A 24,138-nucleotide genomic window follows, 5' to 3' on the forward strand; every position below is an offset into this window, starting at 1 on the left:
AATTTCATAACCATTAGTGTAAAGCATTAACACATTTTTCTTTCAATCATATTTTCCTCCTGTTGACTGACACACCTTTCTTTTTTAGTGAGTGTAGTCGTGCCAGTTTCAGCTTTGTGGGAACTTGCCCCAAGGTCTTTAGTAAAGTTCCCTCCCATACACTTAAAACAATGATATATAATCATGATGTTACCAATGTGAAGAGACATATGTCTTACCTTAGAAAATATGAATGGAAAATTATGCACTGGAGGAATGTAGCTACTTCCATTTGGGTATATTTATGAAGCTAAACTGCACAGTATTTAACTTACAGTATAATGCAGCATGACTAACTCCTTGACAACATGTTCAGGTGGTATTTCTCATTAAATAATTTATTTTTTTTTGACAGACCAGACTGCTTACAGGATGCCTAATAATTCTATGAAAATTAATCAAAACCAACAAGTTCCTTTTGTGTACTGGGCACACAAACTTACTATACACAAGATCTGGCTATGTATGTAGCTGGTACATGGCTACTCCCAGTAAAGCATACTCAGTATTTTTTTTTCTTAATTCTTTTTTAACTTACTATTTAGGACTGCTTTTGGAAAGATGATTATGAGACTTTGTATAGAGAGCTGGTTGAAAAATACAGAAAAATGTCATGACATTTCATCAGTATAAAAATATGAAAAGTTTCAGCTAACTTTCAAATTCTTTCTAGTCCTTCTTTCATAGTATCCTTGCTCGTTTTCTTTCACAGCAGTCAAAGCTGACTTTATCTTGCAGAGGAGTCAGGAAAAAGAGGCACAAGTCACTTCTTAAACTGCTAAACTCTCTGGGGAAAAAGCACGGCCAAAAAACAACACAAAGGAATCCGCTTTCTAGTTATAAAATGTTCATACTATTTAACTTGATTCCCATTGCTTATGAATGAGTGCTTTACTTAATTTCGATGTGGGGAGCCATTTGCTGGGGCTATGGATGCCATCTGTCTTTCAGGGGGATGCTCAGCGTTCTTCTCATTCCCTGCTCCCTGTATGGTGGCTCCTAACGCATGACAGAAGCAAGCCTGAATCATGCAAACTCATGCACCGCATGATCAGAGCATAAAATACTTGTCACCCTCCAAGTCACAAATGTGACTGCGGAATGTGATGGCACATCCTTGTGGGGGGAGGCTCCCTCCCTGCCTGTTCTACCAGCATGCCAAGAGCTTCACAACACCACCTGCACCACCAGGATGCCACAAGGGTTTGCTGCACTGCCTTGCCAACAGTGCTTTGTGACTTAATCAAGGCATTAGCTGCAGTTTTTACAGACATGGCTTCACCAGAGAGATTTCAGCTAACCTGCTGCTCTCCCTTTCGGGCAGGTTTTGTAGCTACTGCTGGTCCCCAGGCTGCTGGGGCTGTACTGGTGCCCTGTTACCACAGCAAGATCAGGATGTCTGCATGAGATGCCGTGACAGCAGCTGAACACTATGCTGGCCTACTGTCAGCCCATTGAAGGTGAAGGGCATCTTTACACAAAGAAGCTCCACCAGCTTATCTTAGAATCAGTGCAATTACACTGGTGCAAGCCAGTTTAATTAAACCAGATGCTCTCATGTGGGCTTAATTTAGAGTATCCTGGTTAGCTTGCATCTGAACATTTGCCAGTGCAAGCTAATCCACTTTTGAAAGGTTTAAACCCACGTATGTGTTCCTTTTACAAATTTGCACTAGCTTAGCTAACCTATTACTAAAATGACAGCTTCAGTCAAACTAGAACAAGTTTCACCAGGCTAATTATTTAGGCATTTTTAGAAATATTAATCTCTTTTGCTAATCAGCTTGGTTTGCTGACTGTGGTGATGAGAATAGTCAGCCATAGCTTTGAATATAAAATGCTTTTTTAGCAATCTGTGTACTTAGGACAATGTTGTTATACTAAGGCTGTATAGCAGATGCCTGATTAACACATTACAATGAGTCCTAAGTAACAACTTCCTTAACCAAGGACTTTTCAGTTTGAACAACTTTGAGATTTGACCTAAGAATATTAATAAAAAATAATAATAAATTGTACCTGTATATGGTTTAACCTTCTGATCCTACCTAGTTCTGCTGCCCACTGGTCTTGCTGTGACCTGAGCTGCATGCAGCAGGCGTGGCAACTGAAAACATCTTGCACTACCAGCTGCAGAAAGAGGGGGGCTTGTGTGCTGCTGCAGTGGTGACTTGCCATGTGCCACCTAGATCTCATGACTGTGCAAGGAAATCCCTGACAGGTCATTTCATCTGTTACACCAAAAGCACACCGTTGTCCCCTATGATTTCTAGATGCAGTGTTTTTACAAGCTGTTTTGCAACTCTCACCATAGCGAGTGAATGAAGATACCACAAAAGATCAAAACTAGCACTGTGCAACAGGAGAAACAAAAAACAGATTGCTTAGAGTTTCTCATTAGCATGGTTTTAAGTCGCTCAGGGAATTTTCAATGCAATGCAACGCTTGGATAGGTGCCGTTTTTCCACTCATTTTGGTAGCCACAGTTAGTAACTACCATGCAATCAACCAGTCTTTTGGAGTTCTGGCAAAACACATAAATAAGGAAAGGTAATGCAGTAAAAGTTACTTTTAAATCACATGGCTGCTTATTGATAAAGATTATATTATCCCTTAGAAGTGATGTAATTTTCTTTCTGAAACTACCATGAGCCTTACAAGATATTCTCAGTTCATTCCCAGTGAAGGAAAAAGGAAGGTCTTTGACCAGAGATTACCATTTTAAGATAGTTAATCAAAAGCTGTTCTAACCAGAAATCATCTAGTAGTGCAGCTGTGTCCTAAAACAGCCACTAAACCAGTAAGACTGACTTCAGTTCCCCTGAAAAAAAAGCCAAAAAAAATGGGGAAATGATTTGCAGAGACCAACACACTGAATAGCTCTATACAGACACAGACAAGGATATATTTTTTTGCAAAAGATTTCTGTATTTGTGTTCTATTCTGCTTGATTTCTCATCTACCCTCAACAAAATGGCATGCAACTGTTTCAGCAAAATCGATTGCTTCTGCCACTACCAAGTTGCTTTCCTCCCTAGGACTATTCATCCTGAGAGGTGGCAAACTGCCCATACTACTTGTTAACTAAATCAAGTGCTAATTACCATTATTAAAGGCATCCTTGTTGTTTTTGCAGGATAAAGGCATCTGCTGGTAAGGGCCAGTGGATTTCCGCAGTTCGTTGGTCAACACTGGCTGACAAGAAGTGTCCATTCTGAGATCCACCTGATTTTCACCAGTCCGTGCTATATCAGAGTTTGAGATGCTCAACCCATATACACCATCTTCATAAACAAGAGAAGAATCTGATCTGTTGAGGCTGCTTAGAGACACACATACTACAGCTTCATTTAAGTAGAATGAATTTTCACGAAGTAAGCGGTCCGACTGATTATGTCCCATTATCTGCAGAAGGAAAAAAACAAACAAACAAAAAAAATAAACAGCATTTTCAATTTCGTCCAGCACAGAAAAACCCTTATACCAGGGTACCTTAAGTTAAATGCTGGACAGAATGAGGATTCATACCACACAGTCACTTAGTTTCCCAGAAGCTAACATCAGAAAATGTTAAATTGGCCATGCATTCAGGAATATACATCAGTAATTGAGTATATTTTGCCTTGGCTCCTCCCAAAACATAGAAAGACTCAGTAATAACTGCAAAATAGCAAATCACAAAAACCCAGTACCTGGGATGTACCAAGGTTAGCTGCCTCCTTTTAGGGAGTAAATATTTTGCCCCATGGCTCACCAAGGTACCATTTCACACAGTGTAATCATAGAGAACAGGACTGCAACCACCCTGCTGGGGACTGCAAATGGCGTTCAGCAAGTGCACATGGCTCCTGGGAGACGAAAATGCATCTCCTGCAGCCTGCAACACCCCACAGGTGTTTATCAAGGCTGAGCGCCCCAACAGCGGGAGTAGCAGTGGAAGTGGCTGCAATGTCTGGCCATCCAAACCTAGCTAGGCTCAGAGTGATGGCAAAATTAATGGTCTGGGAGGAAAGGCTGGCTGGTAAATGCCCAGTACTGGCTCTGCTGCTGCTGCAGCATGTGGCATTGGAAAATGCAGGACAGAGACAAGCCCAAGGACTGGAGTGCATTCAGGCCACGTAGTTTACTTGAAATAAAAACACAAGTGAAATAGCCTTACACATGAAATAGTAGGTTAAGAATTACTTAAAAGCTGTGGCTATTTGACACTCAGGATTTCATTATTTTGCCTCTGTGGCATCCTGGCCATCCCTGAATCCAGCTGTCATCCTTCGACTTCCTCTCCTCAGAAGACTTCAAAAGTCTCATTAATTAGAGCTGATGGGCAAGTTCAGCTTTTGTTTTATCATCCACTTCTTAAGCGTTGCCAAATAAGTCAAACCTTTACCACAAGCTATACTAATACACAGTGCCTTCATTGTTTGGGCTGGGCAAGCACATAGGGATAAATCGTGTTCACACCATGCTCACAAAAGCTGGATGAAAAGGAAGAGGTCAGAGGCCAATCCTTCATCTCCTCATTCAGGCTCAGGCTTAGACACTGAATGGTCACTGCCTGTTATGGGTCAGCTGCCAGCTGAAAAGCTAGGGAGGTGATGGCCTGAAGAACGGCTCTACATTTTTTCTTGTGAAAATGAAAACCTGAGGGGAAGAAAGCTGTTTGGGTCAGTGGGCTTTGAATCCAGGTGATTTGTTTTGATTTACAGGTGCTTTAGAGAATAGCAATGGAAACCAAGACTTTGCCCACTGGTGGAGGGACTGGGGGGCCAGGGCACACCTGGCAGGTTAACACCCAAAAGCTGAGTGCAGAGCCAGCCTCTTTTCCTGCACCCTAAACTTCAAGAAGAATTTAACCATTTTCAGTACTAACACTTATGCAGCCTCAGAGCTGCTTTAAAGAGCATCACCTAATAATGACCATCTAATAATGACCAACAGTATAAGCAATTATACTGTTGAGGCCGGAGCCACACACCAACCTCATTCCTTCAGGGGCTGCTTGTTTCAGAGAAGCAAGATGGACAGTGCAGGGCCTGATAGGACATCATGGGAACCAGGCCCACTCCTGGAGGAGCCTCTAATCCTTGCTGGAGACAGTGCTGCTGTCCAGGAACAACAGCACCGCATGCCTCAAGCATTACAATTTAGCTTTCCTACAAGAAGCAAGAGGCACAGTGTATCTTGCCAGAGGTGGCAACCACAGCAGTAAAGCAGAATAAAACACAATTCTCACACTTCCAATTCCCATGTCCTCAATGTAATACCCATCAGCCTAAGTGTGGCTCCTGCACGGTTCCAACATTAAAAGAAAGCCCTTGGATATTACCAAGCAGCAGACACCCTGGCATGGTGGTCCATTCATCGAGGAACATCTCTACGGCTCTGCAGCTTGGGATGGCATGATGGCATGGAAACACGTACCTCGTAGCTCCCTGAGGGTGACAGCAGGCTGCTTTGGCGACCATGCTTCCAGCGCCAGAGGAGCCTCTTCTGCATTTTCAAATTGTCTCTCTCTCTCTCCACCATTTTCTGGCCCTCCCACAGCCTCTCCAGGCTCTGCTGGTACTCCTGTAACTGCAGCGCCAGCCCCTGCCGGCTCCTCTCCAGCAGCTCTTCCTGGCAGCCGCAGGCCCGCTCCCGCTGCCCCAGCCGGCCCTCCCTCGCCTCCTGCTCCCGCTGCCGCTGCTCGCATTCACGCAGCCAGCGCTGCTGCTCCTGCTGGAACTGCTGCTTGAGTTTGTCTATGTTCGCCAGCTCCTCCCTTTGTTTTTCTGAGCTCCGGTATTTCTCTTGTTCCATGAGGAGGGTGAGCCAGGAACCATGTCCCCGACCTGTCTTCTCATTCTCTTGCAGAAGTAACCTGTGGAGTTCTTTGTGGCTGTCCTGGATAGTTAATGCTGCCTAGACACCACAACAAAATCAGACATAAATGTTTAAATATTAACATTCATCCGTTTCTGTACTTTAGCATTATATAAAAATGCTTCAACCTCCCTTAATATCAGTGCTTAATGCTTCTGGGGAGGTTACTCCTCGTGCAAGCAGAGAACTCCGTGTTCACACCTATACCAAGAAATGTTTCTAAAAGCACTCAATCATTTCAAGCACTTTTAATGAAGCTTATGGTTTGCACTTGGTGTTACTATATACAATGTTTATGTTACAGCTGGGGTTCTGTTCTGTCAGATGATGTTAAGACACATAGGAAAAATAATCTTTCATGGTTTAAGAGGGCATTAAAACACTGGTCTAGGGAACGCTGCACTTGACAAAGTATTCCTAATACAGATGTGGCTTATACAGAGAAAAATGTACGATTTCCAGTGCATCTCATTCAGGACCTAAGGCTCACCTTGCTAACCTGCCACAGCTCAGTCCTATTAACGTCAGTCCTACAGGCACCTGCCAACACAGCCAGGTCATCAGGACCTTACTTCTACATGCAGAAGACCAAGATACCTGTGCCAGTTGAAATCTGCCATATAGTCATTATTTCAGTTTTGATGTTTCAGTAGCTTCTTTTACAACCAAGAACACTACAGGGCATCCCTTACAAGGATGTTGTGACATTATTTGCATTAAAGAATGTGACATCCTCCAGTAGCACAAAATAAATTGCTGGGATTCAAATACAAAAGAAAAGCAAGAAAGGCCTAGGTCTACTGAGGCACTTAGTGCACTGCCTGTCCTCAGGAACTGACATGGGAATCTACTTGAGCAGACATTCCCAGAGAATTCCATCAGCCCCATTACTCCATGCCATCCACCCCCAACTGCACATTTCATAAAGCTAAAGACTCTTTTAGCTTTTCCCACTTTTTTTGGCTCTTCCCCCAGTACTGGGTCAATTCCAGTGATTTGTAATCAGGGCAAGGACAGTATGCTCTGTTTGTTTCTTTGCACCTATACTGCTAGCTTATGAAATTTTCATGGTATGGACAATAAAGCATGATCCCTTTACTTTACTGCCACTGGTATTAAGCTATTTGTTTTTAATTTTTTCAACATTTTGCCTGATTTACAGGCCTTTTATTTTGCTTTTACATTGCTTCAATCCACTTAATTTCTAAGCCTAAGGTTTCCAGAATTGTTAAGAAGCATGCTAATGTCAAGAAAGTTTAGAAGTTAAGTGAAACATTTCAAAATTAATCTTTAAATTGCACCTAACTGAGGGAAAAGAAGTTAAAATATTCAAACATGGCATGGAAGAGGCAAAAGCTTTAGACTAAGGCCCTAGAGAATACACACAATAATCAACGGAGGTTGAAATATCTTCAGTGGGTTGACTGGTCACCTAAGTGGCAGAGGTGTGGTTTAGCAGTTGCCAGGAGAATATTCTAAGCCAAATACTTACATTTTTTCAATATTTTGAACTATAATTTCAGAAATCTGTACATGAAATGACATCAGCTTAGCTCAAGCCATCATTTTACTTCCTGCCTAGACTTTTGACTGTACATACATCCTTTTTGGGAGGGAAGTAATCTCCAAGCAAGCATTATTCAGTTCTTAAAAGAAACACATCACTGATTTAAAATAAAAATATATCATATGACAGCTTGTGCAACAGTCAGTAGAGATAAGTATCCACTGACATAATGTCTAAAAATAGTGCAAGATGAAAACAAACCTTAAGAAGTAAATTACCAAGACTAATTACTCTACAAAGTTAACAGTGGAGTAGTCACCTGTATGCTGTACAAGAGACGAGTTAGATTCTGGATTGCTTGTACAATCTAGAAAACAAAAGAGAAGGATTTTCAAAGCTTTGTCCACTATTAACTAAATAGTTACTATATTCTGTCTGGGGTTTAAATAAACTCACCTCTGTCCCTGTAGATCCTGGGAAACTCATACTTCCTTCCTAAAATAAACACACGTTGCTTTAAAAAGTAGTTCTTAATTTTACAATTGTATCATCTAAGTAATTTTTTTTTCACTGGTGGAGACATTCATATTGGTAATATATGCAGTGCTGAGTCAAACTCTCTCGTGGGTATGTGAAAAAAGACAGAAACAATAATCTATGAAGACTAATAATTCATCAACACTGTAGTTTCCTTGGAAATCACTAGAGATCCTAAGCACAACTGTAAAAACAAAAATATTTCATCCACAATTTTAATCCTCTTGTGACTAATGCTACACAGAAGAGACATTTCCATTCACTCTTTGTTTACCTGACAGTTTTGAAATACAGTAACCAGACTTCTGTATATACAGCAGAGTGGGTTTAGATTACTTCTAGTAGGATGAAACAGCTCAAGACTCTTCAGAAATCAAGGCATTAATAGAGTAAGAAGCTGACAGCAGTTACATTAGTGGGTTATGGTGAGTGCCTTCGGTGAGCAGTGAGGCACAGAGCTAGGGCTGTGTGCTTGCTGTACTCCGGGAAACCTACTTGCATGGTGACTACCATCCACGGCAGCTAGGCTTGCTGCTTTCAGACAGGGCTCAGCCACTTTGCACTTTCCACCCTATCCCCTTTTTCCTAAGAAGCTTTTTAAATTTATGGGGTGAAGCCACCCATAATCCTTTCTGCATGAAAAACGGCTCCTCTGAGAAAGATAAGGTGAAACAGTGGAGAAATAGAACACAATCCCTCCTGAGGCTACACTGGAAAGACTTCCTGTATGATTTCTGTATTTTTTTTTTTTAGAGGAGTGGAGGAGGGCTTGGGGAATATTTGTTCTTTCTTTAATTCTCTTAAGTTCTCTACTGAGCCTCATTTCCCACCACAGAGAGCACAGCAGCTGCTCCATTTCACTGCAGTAACTGGAAATGAAGACGAAAAAGGCCAGGCCCCAAAACAGAGCTCACAATGAAGATGAAGTTCAGGAAAAAGGAGCACCAGCTGCTGCATTTCCTCCACAGCTTGCATTCTCCCTCATAATCTCCTTTCAGTATTTCCCTCCCCACACCTTCACCTCCTCCACTTCCTACTGCAGCCATGAACCCAACAACTTGCCCTGCCGCAAGACACAGAGGACACAGCAGGGATGCCTCTGCAGCACTGGGGCAGACACACAGGAGCTCAGCCCTCCTGTGCTGGGCTGCCAACACAAGCAGCAGACAGGGAGAAAGAGGAGGGTGAAGAAGGACTGAAGAGAGAAGAGAAGAAGATGCAGGTGGGGTGAGGAAGAGTGAGTGTATGAAGGAGGGCCCATTCATTGAACAGAGGTGTGGAATCATCTCTACACTTTGTTTCATTCTTTTAAGCCTGATTTAATTTAACAAAGGAGGTGTACAGGGGAATTCAAGGCCTGGCTAGCTTTGGCATGGCTATGAGGTAGCCTGTGGCCAGGCCAAGTGCCTGTGGACTCTAATGCAGACAGGCAGCACCACTTGAGGACTGGCTGTAGTCTGGGCATGGTCCTGGGCACCCTGCTGTGAGTGTCCCTGCTTGAGCAGGGGGTTGGACCAGATGAGCTCCAGAGAGGCCTGCTAACCTCACCCATCCTGGGATTCTGTGACTAGGGGATGAGCCCAAGGAAGGCATGGTCAAGCCACCCAGGGAAACAATAGCATTGTAGCTGCACCACTACAGCTTCAGCACAAGTCCTTTAAGTCCAGTTAGGTCTGAACCAACATATTCAGCTGTTTTACTTGTCCACCACCACCTCCCTGCCACTCTACATCTTTGTTAAGAGTGATGAGCAGCAGATGTTCAGACCCCAGTGCAGGCTGCCATTCCACAGGTAACCAGCTGGAGACACAATTACAACGCAGGAGCAGGGGGATGAGATGGGGACTGCCTCCCACTACTGCCCACTTGGCATCCCAGGAGAAGCGTTGTGCGCTCCTCCTGCTGCTCGGTCAGCACCTAATCTCAGAGCTAGGCGTTTTCAGTCTGGCTTTCTGTCTCTTTTCCCAGGCTAGCTGGTCTGACACCAGTGCTGCCATCCCACAACCTCAAGGCAGTGCACACAGCATCTAAAGGCAGGCTGGTGAGCATACTCTTCCTTAGAAAGCCCTTGCCTTTCCTGTTCTATTTGCACATTCTGCCACCTCCTGGTGAATCTGATTCTGCAATAGTAAGATGTGACATGACTGTTGCCCAAATAATAGGCTAGACCAGAATAAGGAATTGGGATGGCTTCCTGGAAAACCTCTAGTCCAGCTGTTGTTCAAAGCAGGGCTAGCTTCAAAGTTAGGTGAGGTTGCTCAGGGCCTTCTCCAGTCAAATCCTGGAAATCCCCAAGGATAAAGACCCCACTGCCTCTCTGGGCAACTTGTTCCTGCTTGGTTACCTTCCTTTGTGGTGATTTTTTCACCTTGCATACAATCAGAATTTCCCTTGCTTCAACTTGAAACGTTTGATGCTCATCATGTCGTTGTGTACCTCTGAGAAAAGTCTGGCTCTGACTTCTCTGTAACCCCAATGGCATTTTTTTCATGTGGAACTACTGAAACTTTTAATGGGGTAGATCTAAGCCCCTGTACCTTTTATTATTTTATTTCATTTCATCTAACTTCTGTGACCCCTCACTTGGAATTGTCCCTACACTGTTTTTTTCCATACACACTTTTCTTTCTACTCTTCTAAACAGCAGTCTGGTAGACAAGATGACATAAAGCTGAACATGAGGTAAGGTTTAAAGGGAAACAAGTGTTTTAGTAAGAGTCTTACAGAAAGAGCTAGAAAAAACATCCAAGGTTTCAGGCACACAAGTCCTCTTTCTGATCTGATTCAGACATTACCCTAATGCTAAGCATCTACTTTTCTACCAAACTTTGCTTTCCATTTCGTGCCATGTATCTTCTGTTCTCGTCTCTCCCTTTTATTCCTTTTGTGGTTCTGTCCCTCCATCTAAGGTCTACACAATTACAGTTCAGTTTATTTGCACATACTAATTCATACTGCTCTTGCTGTAACACTCTCTGTTGCTACCTTAAATTTGCCATTTATAATTCTGCCCAGAACTGACTTTTCATTCTGTTTTTTCCCCAGATTTGCTTAAGAGTTACAGGACTTTGAAAAATGTGCTGTTTCTCTTCTATTCTTTAATTGCTCCATTTTGTTCTAATTCAAAATTCTGAAGCAAGCTGGCATAAGACAATCCATCCTATTTTATATGCTTGTTCTGAGGATGAAGCTCTTCCAATGCAAAAGTCTTCCTTGCATTAGCTGAGGTCTCTGTCATTGCAGGAGACTCATCATCCTGTGAATAGGAGGAGGGAGTAGAGGGAATACTATCAACTCCACAGAGATGGATGTATTGAATGATGACAGCAGAGAACCAGGGTCTTAAGTGGCCCATACAAAAGCATTGTGGCTGCTATCACACCCACCAATCTGTAAGCCTGTCAGGAAAATTGTTTCGTGTTTGGATTTTTTATGATTTTTTTTTTAACTCATCATTAATTGCAGTGATCTCCATTAAATTGAATTATCTGGACTTGGATGATGTGCCTATCCCATGCTTTAGGTTTTGGAACAGTCTTTAGATGTCCCTTAAACATTTGGACAGCAGTTACATTCCCAGTGCCCACAGTCATAAATACAACACAGGAACAGAAATCAGTTACACTACCTGATACTTTACATTGTCATCTGACGTTTCCTTATCAACAGGAAATGTGCCTTCACTGAGATCGACGTCAGATGATTCTTCAACTTCCTTCATTTCTGCATCTAACAAATAAGACCCCAACAGGATGCAAGAGAAAGGTGTATCAAAGCATATTCTGACTGCAGAAACAAAGGGCACATTTTTTTCACAGCTACACACAGGATGCTGAAAATACCTAATGCTCTAGAACTTTAGGCTAAGGAAAAACAAGTTTCAAAGTCAGGATGGCATGGCTGGGACAATCTGTTTTTCGCACCATAAAAATCAGTAGTACTTAAATTATGAAAGTTAAGATACAAATACAGCCATATCACTAAAAATGCTCTGCAGCAATTGCTTTTACAGGACTTAATTTGTATTTTTTTTGTTGCAAGAAAATCATGTTATACCTTTTATAGCTGAAATTATTGCAGTATCAACCCTACTTATGAGCTGGCTTTCAGGCCTTCAGACAAAAATTAGTAGCCAGGAAATGGGCTACACTGCAATATACATTTGCTGTGGAGCTGAGCAACAAAGACTAGAAATCATGTATTTATTATGTATGAAGATATACAAATCAGACTCAATAATGCTGATTACAGACATATGATAAGGAAAATCTGCAGTGGATGCAAACAGTACATTTGCATTAATGAAGTTATATGACAATTTACACTATCTGAGCATTTGTCCAAAGACAACTTTTGTTACATTATTTTCTATTGATTCTGCCATAGACTGAGAAAGCTTTCCAAAAAAAACAATCCTGTATCAATTACTCAATCAATTCAGCAATCTGAATACATAAAAACATCAAATTTTACTCACCACCAGGGAAAGACTCCAAGATTCCATTGGCACTAAGTCCATACTTCAAATTTAATTCTTCAGTACTTTCCTCTGATGATCTGTCTGTTTCACTCACTTGTGATGACGTGACAGCAACACAGAGGCTTTCAACTAGAGAGGAAAACATGAACAGTTAGAGGCCATTTAAATAGCTCCTTTATGCATAAATAAATGACAACAAGTTGTAGAATAACTTAGTCTGGAAGGGATTTTCAGAAGCCATCTAGTCCAAACTTCTGGTCAACTAAATTGGGTCACTCAGAGCTTTGTACAAGCAAGCTTTTAAAATCTCGGGGGATTGAGAGTCACAACCTCTCTGAGGGACTTGCTCCAGTTTTTGAACATTCCCACAGTAATATAATTTTTCCTTTTATTTTATTGGAATTCTCCATGTTCCAACCTGTGCCTGCTGTCTTCTGTCCTATCCCCATGCACCTCCAGGAAAAGTCCAGCTTCATAGAATCACAGAATGGTTTGGGTTAGAAGAGACATTAAAGATCACCCTGTTCCACTCTCCCTGCCATGGGCGGGGACACCTCCCACCAGACCAGGTTGCCCAAAGCCTGGCCTTGAACACCTCCAGGGATGGGTCATCCACAGCTTCTCTGGGCAACCTGTTCCAGTGCCTCATCACCTTCACAGCAAAGAATTTCCTCCTTATTATATCTAATATATCCCTTATTATATCTAATATATCTAATATCTATTCCTCCTTATTATATCTAATCTAAATCTACACTCTTTTAGTTTAAAGCCTTTACCCCTTGTCCTATTAATACACTCCCTGACAAAGAGTTCCTCCCCAGCTTTCCTGTAGGCCCCCTTTATTGGAAGGCTACTATAAGGTCTCCCCAGAGCCTTCTCTTCTCTACGCTGAACAAACCCAACTCTCTCAGCTTTTTTTCATAGGAGAGATGCTCTGGCCCGTTGATCATCCTTGTGCTCCCCCTCTGGACTCTCTCCAACAGGTCCATGACCTCATTGTGCTGGGGGCCCCAGACCTGAATGCAGCAGTCCAGGTGGGGTCTCACGAGAGCAGAGTAGAGAGGGAGAAATCACCTCCTCCACCCTGCTGGCCGTGCTTCTTTTGATGTAGCCCAAGATACAGTTGGCTTTCTGGCATGTGATAGCACATTGCCAGCCCATGTTGAGCTTCTCATCAACAAATAACCCCAGGTCCTTCTTCTCAGGGTTGCTCTCTGCACAGCCTGTACTTGTGCTTGGGATTGTCCTGTTCCAGATGCAGGACTTGGCCTTGTTGAACCTCATAAGGTTCACATAGGCCCAGCTCTCGAGCCTGTCCAGGTCCATCTGGGTGACAACCTTTTCCTCCAGTGTGTCGACTGCACCACACAGCTTCAGCAAAGTGTCATCAGCAAACTTGCTGAGAGTGCACTCGATCCCACTGTCCATGTCACCAACCAAGATGTTAAATAGCACAGGTCCCAATACCGACCCCTGAGGAACAGCACTTGTTAATTTCTCCACTTGGACACTGAGCCATTGACCACAACCCTTTGAGTGTGACCAACCAGCCAATTCCTTACCTACCAAGTGGTACATCCATCAAATCCATGCCTCTCCGATTTAGAGACAAGGACATTGTGTGGGACAGTGTCAAATGCTTTGCACAAGTCCAGGCAGATGATACCAGTTGCTCTTTCCCTATCCACCAATGTTTGACCCCATTGTAGAACACCACCAGGTTTGTCAGGCATGATCTGCGCTTAGTGAAGCTGTCTTGGCTGCCACCAATCACCTCATTTTCCATGTGCCTTAGCATAGTTTCCAGGAGGATCTGCTCCGTGATCTTGCCAGGCACAGAGGTGAGACTGACTGGCCTGTGGTTCTTTGGTCTTCCTTTTTCCCCTTTTTAAAAATGGGGATTTTGTTTCTCCTCTTCCAGGCAGTGGGAACTTCACCAGACTTCCAAGACTTCTCAAATATGATAGATAATGGCTTCTCTGTTCTTCTTCAGCTTCTCTGTTATAGTCCTTTTATCTGGTTGAGGACAGTTGTAAGATCCACCAAGCCTTCTTACTTCAAGGCTTAGCTTTCTCAGCCCCTCCTCAAACATCACATTCTTCATGCCCTTCACTGGACTCCCTCCGGTATGTCCATGTCCCACCACTGGACACAGCATTCAAGATACTTCCCGCCACAGGTGAGTAGAAGAAGGACCACCTCCTTCGACCTGCTGGCGATGCTTCTCCTACTGCAGCAGCCCACAAGGCTGCTGGCCTTCTTTGCCACAAGGGCACATTGCTGATTCATAGTCAACTTGCTGTTCACTAGGACTCCCAGGTGCACTTCTACAAAGCTATTTTCTATCCAGCCAGTATCCAGACTCTACCAATACGTGGATTACTCCATCCCAGATGCAGAACTTTGCACTGTCTCTGTCATTTTTTTTGAGGTTTCTCAGCACATTTTCCCCGTCTGTTGAGGTCTCTTCAGCACATTAATCACTCCTCCTCATTTGCTGTCAGTCATTAATTTGCTGAGAGTTTACTCAATTCCTTTGTTACTTCACTAATAATAGGTCGAAAAGTACTAGACTCAATATCCATCCCTAACTCCCTATTAGGGACTTCCCTCTCCCTTAACAACACATTGCCAGCTGGACACTGTACTGCAGATCAAAATCCTCTGAGCCCAGCAAGCCAGCCAATTTTCCAACCAGTTGTGCAGTCCTTATGTCACCAACTCAGCTGTAAGGATACTACAGCCAGTGCAGGCCACATTGATGGCCTTGCAGATATAAAGGTAAAAACATGCGCTGATCTCCACTCATAAAAGCCATCGGTTTGGTCAATTTGCCCTCAATGAATACATACTGGCTGTTGCCAGTCACCTCTTCACATGTTTGGAAAAGGCTTCTTTGAGTATTTGCTCCATCATCTTCCTAGAGGCTAAGCTGAGGCTGACTGCTTTGTAGTTCCCTTTATCTTCCTTCTTGAAGAACAGTGTAATGATGTTTGTGTTCTTCAAGTCATCAGGAACATATCCTGATCACCTTGACCCTTTGAAGATGATAGAAAGCATCCTCACAAAGATATTGGCCAGCTCCCAGAGCATACTTGGATTTATTCCATCTTTCCCATGGATTTGAATATATCCAATTCGCCTAAGCATTTCCTAATTCTATCCTTCTCTACTCTGAGTAGTGCTTTATTGCTGTAGAGTCTGTTGTTAGCTCAGGGACTTAGTATTTGTGTTCTGGAAAATAATCCTCCACACATTGCTGTAAATTCATTACCATGGGCTGAAAAGACATCATCAACAGTAACAGTAGCATGAAAGAAAGTGAAAATTAAAAGTGGGCAGAATCAGCTGTGTCAGTATAGGCTGCTGTTTTAGACAAAATCACATCTATTACTGCATCACTACCTTATATTCTCTATCCAAAGACAAAGTCTATCAATAAACTTATTCTCTGACTTCATAATGATGACGGAGGTCAGCCTTTGCTGTTAGGGTTGACTGGTGGTTATTTGCTCACAGATCTCACTCTAGGTGATGCTATAATCTTGCAGTACTTCTTAGAGCATACCCCTATGCTGGATATGGCTCAGTTTATCAGGACTCATTTCAGCTAAGTTTAAAAGGAATGTGGCTAAACCTCCAGCTAGACAAGGCATCAACAAATACCAGTCTTCCTTACTTCAGAGGACAGCACTGTAGGCACAAGGCTATCCAGCCCATGCTAGATATAATGCAGAAAAACACAGCTCCTCTAATGGCAGGTGCGTCTTGGCAAATCTGCCAATATCATCTGCAGTTTGGTTTGTATATGACCGTACATGATCCAGACCTATCATCAAATCAACCTAGGCCGGTGAGGGTAAGGGACCAGATGCAGTATCACACTGTATCCTGTGATCTTCTTCACAAGGCTGTACTGCAAGGAGGCCAATAAAGGAAACACTCCTTGGATACAATCTAACACCACGGTCCAGCCTGCTTACATATGGTGTTATACACTAAACATATACCTTATCTCACAGTGTGGCAGATACCATCTTATGCACCTGACAAGTATAAACTCAAGAGACTTTTCCTCAGCGTCATTTGCCAAGCTTTGACACTGCCAGCTCTTGAGACTTGGTAGAATTGTAACACAAGGCAACATGGCTGTATTTTGTTACCTGGAAATGTCTTCCCATTTGAAGAGGGCAGAAACCATCCCACTCTTCCCATACAAACTCACCTTCCCTGAGTGCTGCTGCCAGCAATGAAGCAGCCTGTGGAGTTTCTCCAGAATCCGGTTTGATAAGGAGGTGAGGCTCTACATGCACATCCTCAAACCTATTCATATCTACCAGTTCTGCATAGATATGCAACTTGTCTTCCAAACAGCTGCAGATTTGCTGGTCCTGGTTACTCAGTGATTCTGTCAACAAAAATTGAGTAGCATATTAATATCTTTTTAACCTGCAGGCAAAGCACGTTGCACATTCACACTTCTAATGCTTACACCACACAGACACTGCTAACGAGCTAGGCAACAGACTTGCACTACTCCTTTTGCAAGTGGCTAGGAACTGAATTCATCCCATAGTCTGTCCTGCCTGGCAAAGGACCAGGCAACTGCCCTATCCTGATGAGGTGGCCTTGCCTGTGTTCTGGATCACTCAGCTGCCTCCTGCTACACTCACAATAAGCAATGCTGGAAAAGCACTTGGCTCATTCACTGTCTCAACATCAAAGAACATTTACTCTCAGTGGAGGATGCCCTTCCCTGTTTCTCTCTCCAGGAAGAACATTGGTGAAATTTCTATCCTTACAGCACTTAAAGATGTGGAAGTTAGGTGTAGGGGAAACAAGGAAGTGAAATTTGTCTTGATTAGCGATATTTTCAGACAAAAATAAAAGCAGCAAAGGTGTACTGCCAAAAACAAGTAGAACAGTACGGTTACTGCAGATTTGAGGTACTTCCACAAATAGGAATCTGACCTTAATGCTAATCTGCTAAATCTAGCGCTTATTCTGAAATAATCCATTTTACCTTTTCTTTTGTGCTCACAGTAATGTAGTAAAAATATAAAGTACTTGGAAAAAAATGGTTCTTTTTCAGGCAACTCCCATCATAAAATCAGACAACCCTGGCTTTCTCTGCTGTGACTCTGCATATTAAGCCATTCTGAATGCATCAGCCAACATGTGAATGTTATTCCTTCATCCTAAACTCTCAGGACACGGGAGGGCTCAGAGTGGCAGGAAAGGTACCACACCTTGACATTTCTGAATTCTGGATGCTTTGGCCTCAGCAATACGTCTGTCCTCATCAGATTCATTCGTTTTTCCTTCCTCTTGTTCCTCTGGACAACTTTAGAGATGAAACAAAGGTGGATAAAGCAAAATCTGAACATTTTATAATTATCTTCAGTACAGTGTTGCATTCATAATAAATCGCACAACATCAACACCAACTTTTGCTCCAATCTAGCAGCACGTCATTTGCCTACTTGTTTATACCCAGTTACTGCTTTTTAAAGAAGACTGAAGGATTCCTTTCAATCCTGATAAGGTTACATCATGCAGTGGTTGACCCTCTTGCAGGTTTGCAGCTCCCACACGGAGCAGTGCTTTCCCTGCCATTCCTAAGAAACTAATACCAAGGTGTAATTGGGAATTTATCCAGAATGGATGTATGGACACTTGCAGAACTCAAGAAAGCATCCAGTGCCAAAAGCAAAGGTGAGAGAAGCCTAAAATGACAGGTGAGGACATCTGATGGGGAGCAGGAAAGGTCTGTTGGTTCAGTGGTAAAACAGAAGAAAACGGGTAGTTTGGCAGAAGTGATGGTGAGGTTTCGGTGTTTGTGAACCCAGCCTCACAGGATAGATCCAGTGCAGTGCAGAATAGAGAGCACACTGCAACAAATACCCAAATGACCTCCTTTCTGCTTTGGACTGCCAAGGTGAAAACCAAAAGCCTTTTTCTCTACCTTTCCACTGCATCTTGAATATGCCTCATCCAGCTGTTACGTTCCTCTTTGGAGTTGGTATGAATCTCATACATTTCAGGTCCTGCAGATGAAGCGCTGATCAGAAACATCCCCCTTTCTTCATTGGCTACTTCTCTTACTATGAGTTTCTGAAGAGAGATAACTGAAGGCTTCTGGTCCTGGGGGAGACAGTCACAGTATATTCAAAAAAATAAATGAGTTTCTCATAAAATACCATACTTCTATAATAAGGCATTTTTTTCAATTAACTGAACTAATTCTCCTACTGGTATACTCAGCCTATGCATGTTCTCACCAAGTGTATGGCTGTGAGAGCTGAGTATTCAGACAACTTTTTAAAATATTTTGTTAAATACCTTACAGTATTCACGAACAAGTAAAGCATTGTTTATGTGCTAAAAAATAAATTCCAGAGGATCAATGATACTGACACATTGTACTTGTATAGTATTTATAATAAGTTGGGAAGTTCAGTCCATGAACTTTCATATATTTTATTCGTGTTTACTACTACATTTGCAGTCAAATTATTCTTCTGTTTTGTTTAACAGAACCAGAAGTTAAAATTTATTTTAGATAATTGAAAGAGCCTGCTCTGCTTCCCATCCTCATAACCAGATGAGGCACATCACTAAACATCATTCTGCTGTTTTATCCTTCTTCTCTGCCCCCCCCCCCCCCCCCCAAATTACTTAATTTTGAAAATAAACCATATTTTCCACATACTGGTACATTACTGTTCTGAATATACTACCAGGATTAAAGAAATTAAACAATATGTGAGAATAAGCTAGAAAGGGATCTCACATTTGAGAAATACCCAAACAAAAATGTAATGTATATATTCAAAAGTCTGATAATATACTTACAACAGCTGCAAAGATATATTTTTGATCTTTTTCTTGTAAGAACAGCAGCACATCAGTTAGAAGCAGAGCTAAGGTGTCTTAAAATGAGAAAAGATTTTTTTTTAATGAAAGGTTATACTTAACACTATACTTAATTTCTTCTTTTATACTTTAAAAAGGAAGAAACCCTGATCAATAAGTCTCCCACATAATCCTACAGTAAACTAAACAGGAAATAGCTGGATTGACCCATGGTCTGCACAAAGCAACTGCAAGACATCACTTTGTACATTCTGGGAAAGACCACACTTTCTACTATCCACCCTCCTGCAGCACAGTGCTGGAGCACTGGCCCATGGAAAGAAGAAACCCTCACTCAAACGTCCCCCCACATTTCCCAGGCCACTGACAGGCAACCTGGCAAAGAGCAATTCACACAGATTTTGTTTTGCCTATCACAGCACAGTATGAAAGCATTTCTGGAGTAATAGTGAGCAGATAGCTTTGTAAAGCTTAAAACAAATATTAGTAAGTTTCAAAAAACCAAACCCAACGTGATTAGAGTGAAAATCAGACTGTGGGCACGAATGTGAAAACTGGGCTCTGGCCATATTTGCCTCCACGTTTTCTTTTCCACTGTCTGTGTACCAGTACCACTGAAGAACCGCATGTAATTTTAATGCCTTATTTTCAATGGTCAATGCTGTGAAGAATATAAATATGTAAGTCAAGAATCTACATGGGATGAAGCTGCAAACTGCGGGAACTAAAAGAAGTGGCTGGAAGAAAAAATGCAACTGATAGTAGAATGTACAAAATTTACAGTTTCCCAGGTACTATAGGCAAACTTGTCATTTTAAATACACAGTGGATTACCTATAAAACATGGCAGCTTTTGGAACTACTCTTTCAGCAATTTGTGGAATATTCTCAATACCATTCACCCAAAAATCTGTGTTTGCAATACAGTGTAACAAAATATTTTCATTCTTAAACCAAACAATATTTATATGTTATATATTTACATAATTTAATTTATATAATATATTAATTTATATAATAATATAATGTATATAATATATTATATACATATTATATATATATATATTCAGTTCCTCAGCTGTACAGAAACAAATACACACCTTAAGTACTAAATGCTTATATATATAATATATATATATATAATATATATAATATATTAATTCATATAATATAAATATATTTATATAATATTTATATGTTGCAAATAAAGAGCTAGAGGACTTTACTGCTAGGATTCAATACCTTTGAAACGACCAGTAGCTGTTTTCCAGTACACTAAACCTTCATGAAGAAGTATACTCTCTTTTCTCAATAAGTCTTGCTTCCTAAAAACATGGCCACTTTTCAGCTTTGTGTATGTTTTGTTTTCAGTCCGACTGAGAATTTCCAACAGCTTTTGCTTTTTCTCATATTCATTAACTTTTAAATCTACTGCTGCAATCATGTCCTTAATTAAACGAAGGGCTTTGCATAGGTCTTTATGTTCTTCTGTTCCTTCTGTAGGAAACAAAAAATAAACAACATGATAGCAACTGACATATTCAAGAGAAAATATTATTCCTTACTTTCTCGGAACTAATCAACATGATGCAAGGCTTAAATTGATAAATATGTCATTTTAACTTGAATCCAGTAATCAACTTACTTGAAATACTAGAGATATCTGCCTTTGGTTTACCTGTTAAAAGATGACAGGTACCTCAGATTTATTCATCAGTAAAAACTACATGTTGAATATTTCTGACATATTTATGAGCTGTTAGCATCTCAATTTTTTTTTTACTGTCTAAGTAAATCATATATTACTCTTCTGGTTAAGAGTTAAAAAGAAATTAAAATAGGATTTCAAGGATTTCAAAGACAGCTTCCAAGGAAATTTTGCAACTTTCTACAATGTAGAAATATTGTATAAAAACTTTCTGTAATATTCACTTATTGCCTATTTTGAGGGTAATATCTGTAAGCTTCTAGCATTTCTATAATATTCTACAATATTGCAGGGTTATTCAAACTTTTTTTTGAAAAGCCGAACAATGATTTGCCTAACTTTACAAGATCCTTCACTGCAACTCATTTCGAAGAACATGCACATACTTGCCTGAATTAATTCACATCCTCTATTCAAGATCTTTTGCTAAAACATGTTCTACTGGACTTCGAGGACTTACCTGGCTGGAATCCTGGAAATTTTCACATCCTAACTTTGGTAAAGACTATTTATACTAGACACACGGTTTAGGTGAGATTTGCCTGAACAGTAGTTACTTACATTGCTGTGTTTCTCTACAGAACAGTGAATTTCATTCTTTGTATAAATTGTATCAGTGCATATTCCTTACACCATAAATTCGCTGTGATTCCAGACATGAAGCAACACTCAGTTTTTATTCACCTTTTGTGTACAGCAATATCCTTTCAACCAGAACAGGGTATTTGGTGATTCGCTGAGTGACAAGCAGAATGCACTCAGGGATTCCTCGGCGTCGTGCCAACAGGTTGCTGTTCCTCAGCTGTACAGAAACAAATACACACCTTAAGTAGTAAATGCTTGTCAAAGCACCAACTGACTAATAAGAAATATGATCTCAACATGCTAGACTAAACTGAAATGAAATGCTGGGTTATCTGAACCATCCCCAAGGAAGATTTGCTGCCCTGAGGGATGAGGTATGCTACAACAGAAACATGTATGCAATATACACTGGATGCCAAAGCTTTCAAATATTTTAAATAAAAATGTAATTTATCAGCTCACTCATTAAGAATGAAAAAAACTTGCCATTTTTATTAACTATTAAAAGAGAGTTACTGAATATAATTTTGATCCTAAATTTTAAATAAAGGCTACATGGAGATCACATTCATGTGGAAACATACCTTAATAAAATTCTGGAATTTCTTGTTTTGCTGCAACTCTTTGAAGAGATTAACAGCTTCTTTCTGATGGCTGCAAAATTCCCCATATATTTTCTTCATTTTGGTTGCATTTTCCTCTGAAAACTGAAGAAATTAATAATTAAATTGTGCTCAACATCGCAACTAACAGAGAAGTGTATACCAAGGATTAATGTATTCTGTACATATACAGAACCTCTAACGTCTATGCTACTTGTTTCTCAAGTTCTCTGAATGTCACTAACAGTGCCTGTCACCACAGAACAGAAAACGGGCTAGCCATTTTAGGAGCAAGGAGAGGAAGGTAAGCTGTAGAGGGCACAAGCATGACAATCCTGCCAACAATGGCTAGACCAACTAGTATAACACTGCTTCTTTTGCAAACATGATCCCTTTGAGGCTTATTTGCATTCATCTGATCTCCCCATCACTTATAGAACAGATAACTGTTCAGCTTCTTTAGTTCAGCAGGGTGAGAATTGACTGCCAAAAGGTGAAAAGCTGCACTCTACTCGTTGCAAGGAACCGAACTGTTGGCAGCAAGCAAGCAGAATTAGCTAGCACTACTACAGCTACCATAAGCACATGTGACGACCCCTCCTCTAATGAGCAGCAACCCCGAGATACACCACACCAGACCACTTTATGAAATGAAGAAATGAAAGGATATGAAAGAATATGAAGAAATGAAAGGTTTGTTTTCCATGATTAATTATTCACACTTCTGCTTAGCTGTTAACAAAATGAATCCATTGCTACTGTTTCAGCAATCCATGGGAGCAGCTTTCTACCATGAACAGAATCTCAAATTCATCACTTTCTTTGTCACTTGTACCATGTATGTACAAGTTCATCCCCCTGTTTATCAGAGTTACCTGTCAGAAATTAGTTTCTCTCATTGCTATTTCACCCTGCAATAACCTGAAGGGGACAGTCTTTGAATTTAATAAGGCAACACTAGCCCTCTTCTCATCCCCTGAAAAGTTTCAAACTCAGTAAATTGTTTAATTTGAGAATCCTGAGTACGTGAAGGATTAACGGAGCTGATGTCTCTACCTGTTGCACAAGAATGTCTCCAATCCTATTGATTACAAAATTATGGTCACTCCCCCCTTCACATGATTCCTGCCGTCTCTCCCTCATTCTGCAGAAGAATTGCTTGTGGATCTCCAGTAGCTCATCTAAGCAGGGGAATATCCTATCCACTGTGTTGTGGTCCAGCTGTAGTTCTTCTTTCATTCCCTTCCTGAATATTTCAGACATAATGAACAGGGTATGGATGTGATGCACTTCTGTTTGCATCAGCTCTGCAGTATAAAAGAAAACAGCATAGTGTAGTAATCACCTGAACATTTTAGACACCTTCTGTGACATATTATAGCAGTGTTCAAACATATGCTCATAATCAATTTTCTTTGTGAGCCTCAAACCTAACAGATTATGTCAGTAGGAAGACTTAATATATCTAGCTCTAGCTCTATCAGCTTTCTCGACCGTACCCCACTGACCATGCTAGGATAGCAACTGATTAAACTGGGAACTGGATGAGGTCTCTTCCAACCTCAACCATCCCGTGAACAGGGTAGACATGTCTTTGGTAAACAATACGCTCCTACATTTCCTTAACTCTAGAATAAGTCATAATCTGTGACAAAAAAAAAGTTCTTTGAGCCTTATTATTCTAAATTGAGCCATTCAATCTTCCAGACATAAAATATGTCCGGTTCCCTCTATTTTCTACACCCAATTGTTTCCAAACCTACATGAAGCCTTGATATACTGACCAAAAATGACATCCTGCCTCTTGATGACATCCTTTTCTTGCTTGCTACAGAATGTTGGGTCCACAGCAAGACTCCAGGACTCTGCTTCAAACTCTTGTGCATATGAGCTTAGGTCAGTCCACTGAGATGAATCCACATCATCTGTGGGAAAACAT

General features: G+C 41.2%; 1 protein-coding gene across 4 annotated transcripts in view; it reads right to left on the reverse strand.

The window, feature by feature from the left end:
* The window catches only part of ARHGEF28 (Rho guanine nucleotide exchange factor 28), a 126,670-nt gene that overhangs the window by 14,090 nt on the left and 88,442 nt on the right, over window positions 1-24,138 (reverse strand). For all 4 annotated transcript variants that reach the window (XM_040541165.1, XM_040541163.1, XM_040541164.1 and 1 more), the window contains 15 exons: window positions 23,984-24,124; window positions 23,256-23,506; window positions 22,182-22,304; window positions 21,697-21,814; window positions 20,547-20,801; window positions 19,284-19,360; window positions 18,394-18,572; window positions 17,678-17,772; window positions 16,654-16,836; window positions 12,423-12,554; window positions 11,574-11,674; window positions 7,865-7,903; window positions 7,728-7,775; window positions 5,461-5,940; window positions 3,144-3,444 (listed from right to left, as the gene is read on the reverse strand). In XM_040541165.1, the coding sequence (XP_040397099.1) occupies window positions 3,144-3,444; window positions 5,461-5,940; window positions 7,728-7,775; window positions 7,865-7,903; window positions 11,574-11,674; window positions 12,423-12,554; window positions 16,654-16,836; window positions 17,678-17,772; window positions 18,394-18,572; window positions 19,284-19,360; window positions 20,547-20,801; window positions 21,697-21,814; window positions 22,182-22,304; window positions 23,256-23,506; window positions 23,984-24,124 (2,523 nt within the window). The remainder of the gene's footprint in view (window positions 1-3,143; window positions 3,445-5,460; window positions 5,941-7,727; window positions 7,776-7,864; window positions 7,904-11,573; window positions 11,675-12,422; window positions 12,555-16,653; window positions 16,837-17,677; window positions 17,773-18,393; window positions 18,573-19,283; window positions 19,361-20,546; window positions 20,802-21,696; window positions 21,815-22,181; window positions 22,305-23,255; window positions 23,507-23,983; window positions 24,125-24,138) is intronic.

This window comes from Cygnus olor, chromosome Z (assembly GCF_009769625.2).
Source record: "Cygnus olor isolate bCygOlo1 chromosome Z, bCygOlo1.pri.v2, whole genome shotgun sequence".
NCBI classification, from domain to species: Eukaryota; Metazoa; Chordata; class Aves; order Anseriformes; family Anatidae; genus Cygnus; species Cygnus olor.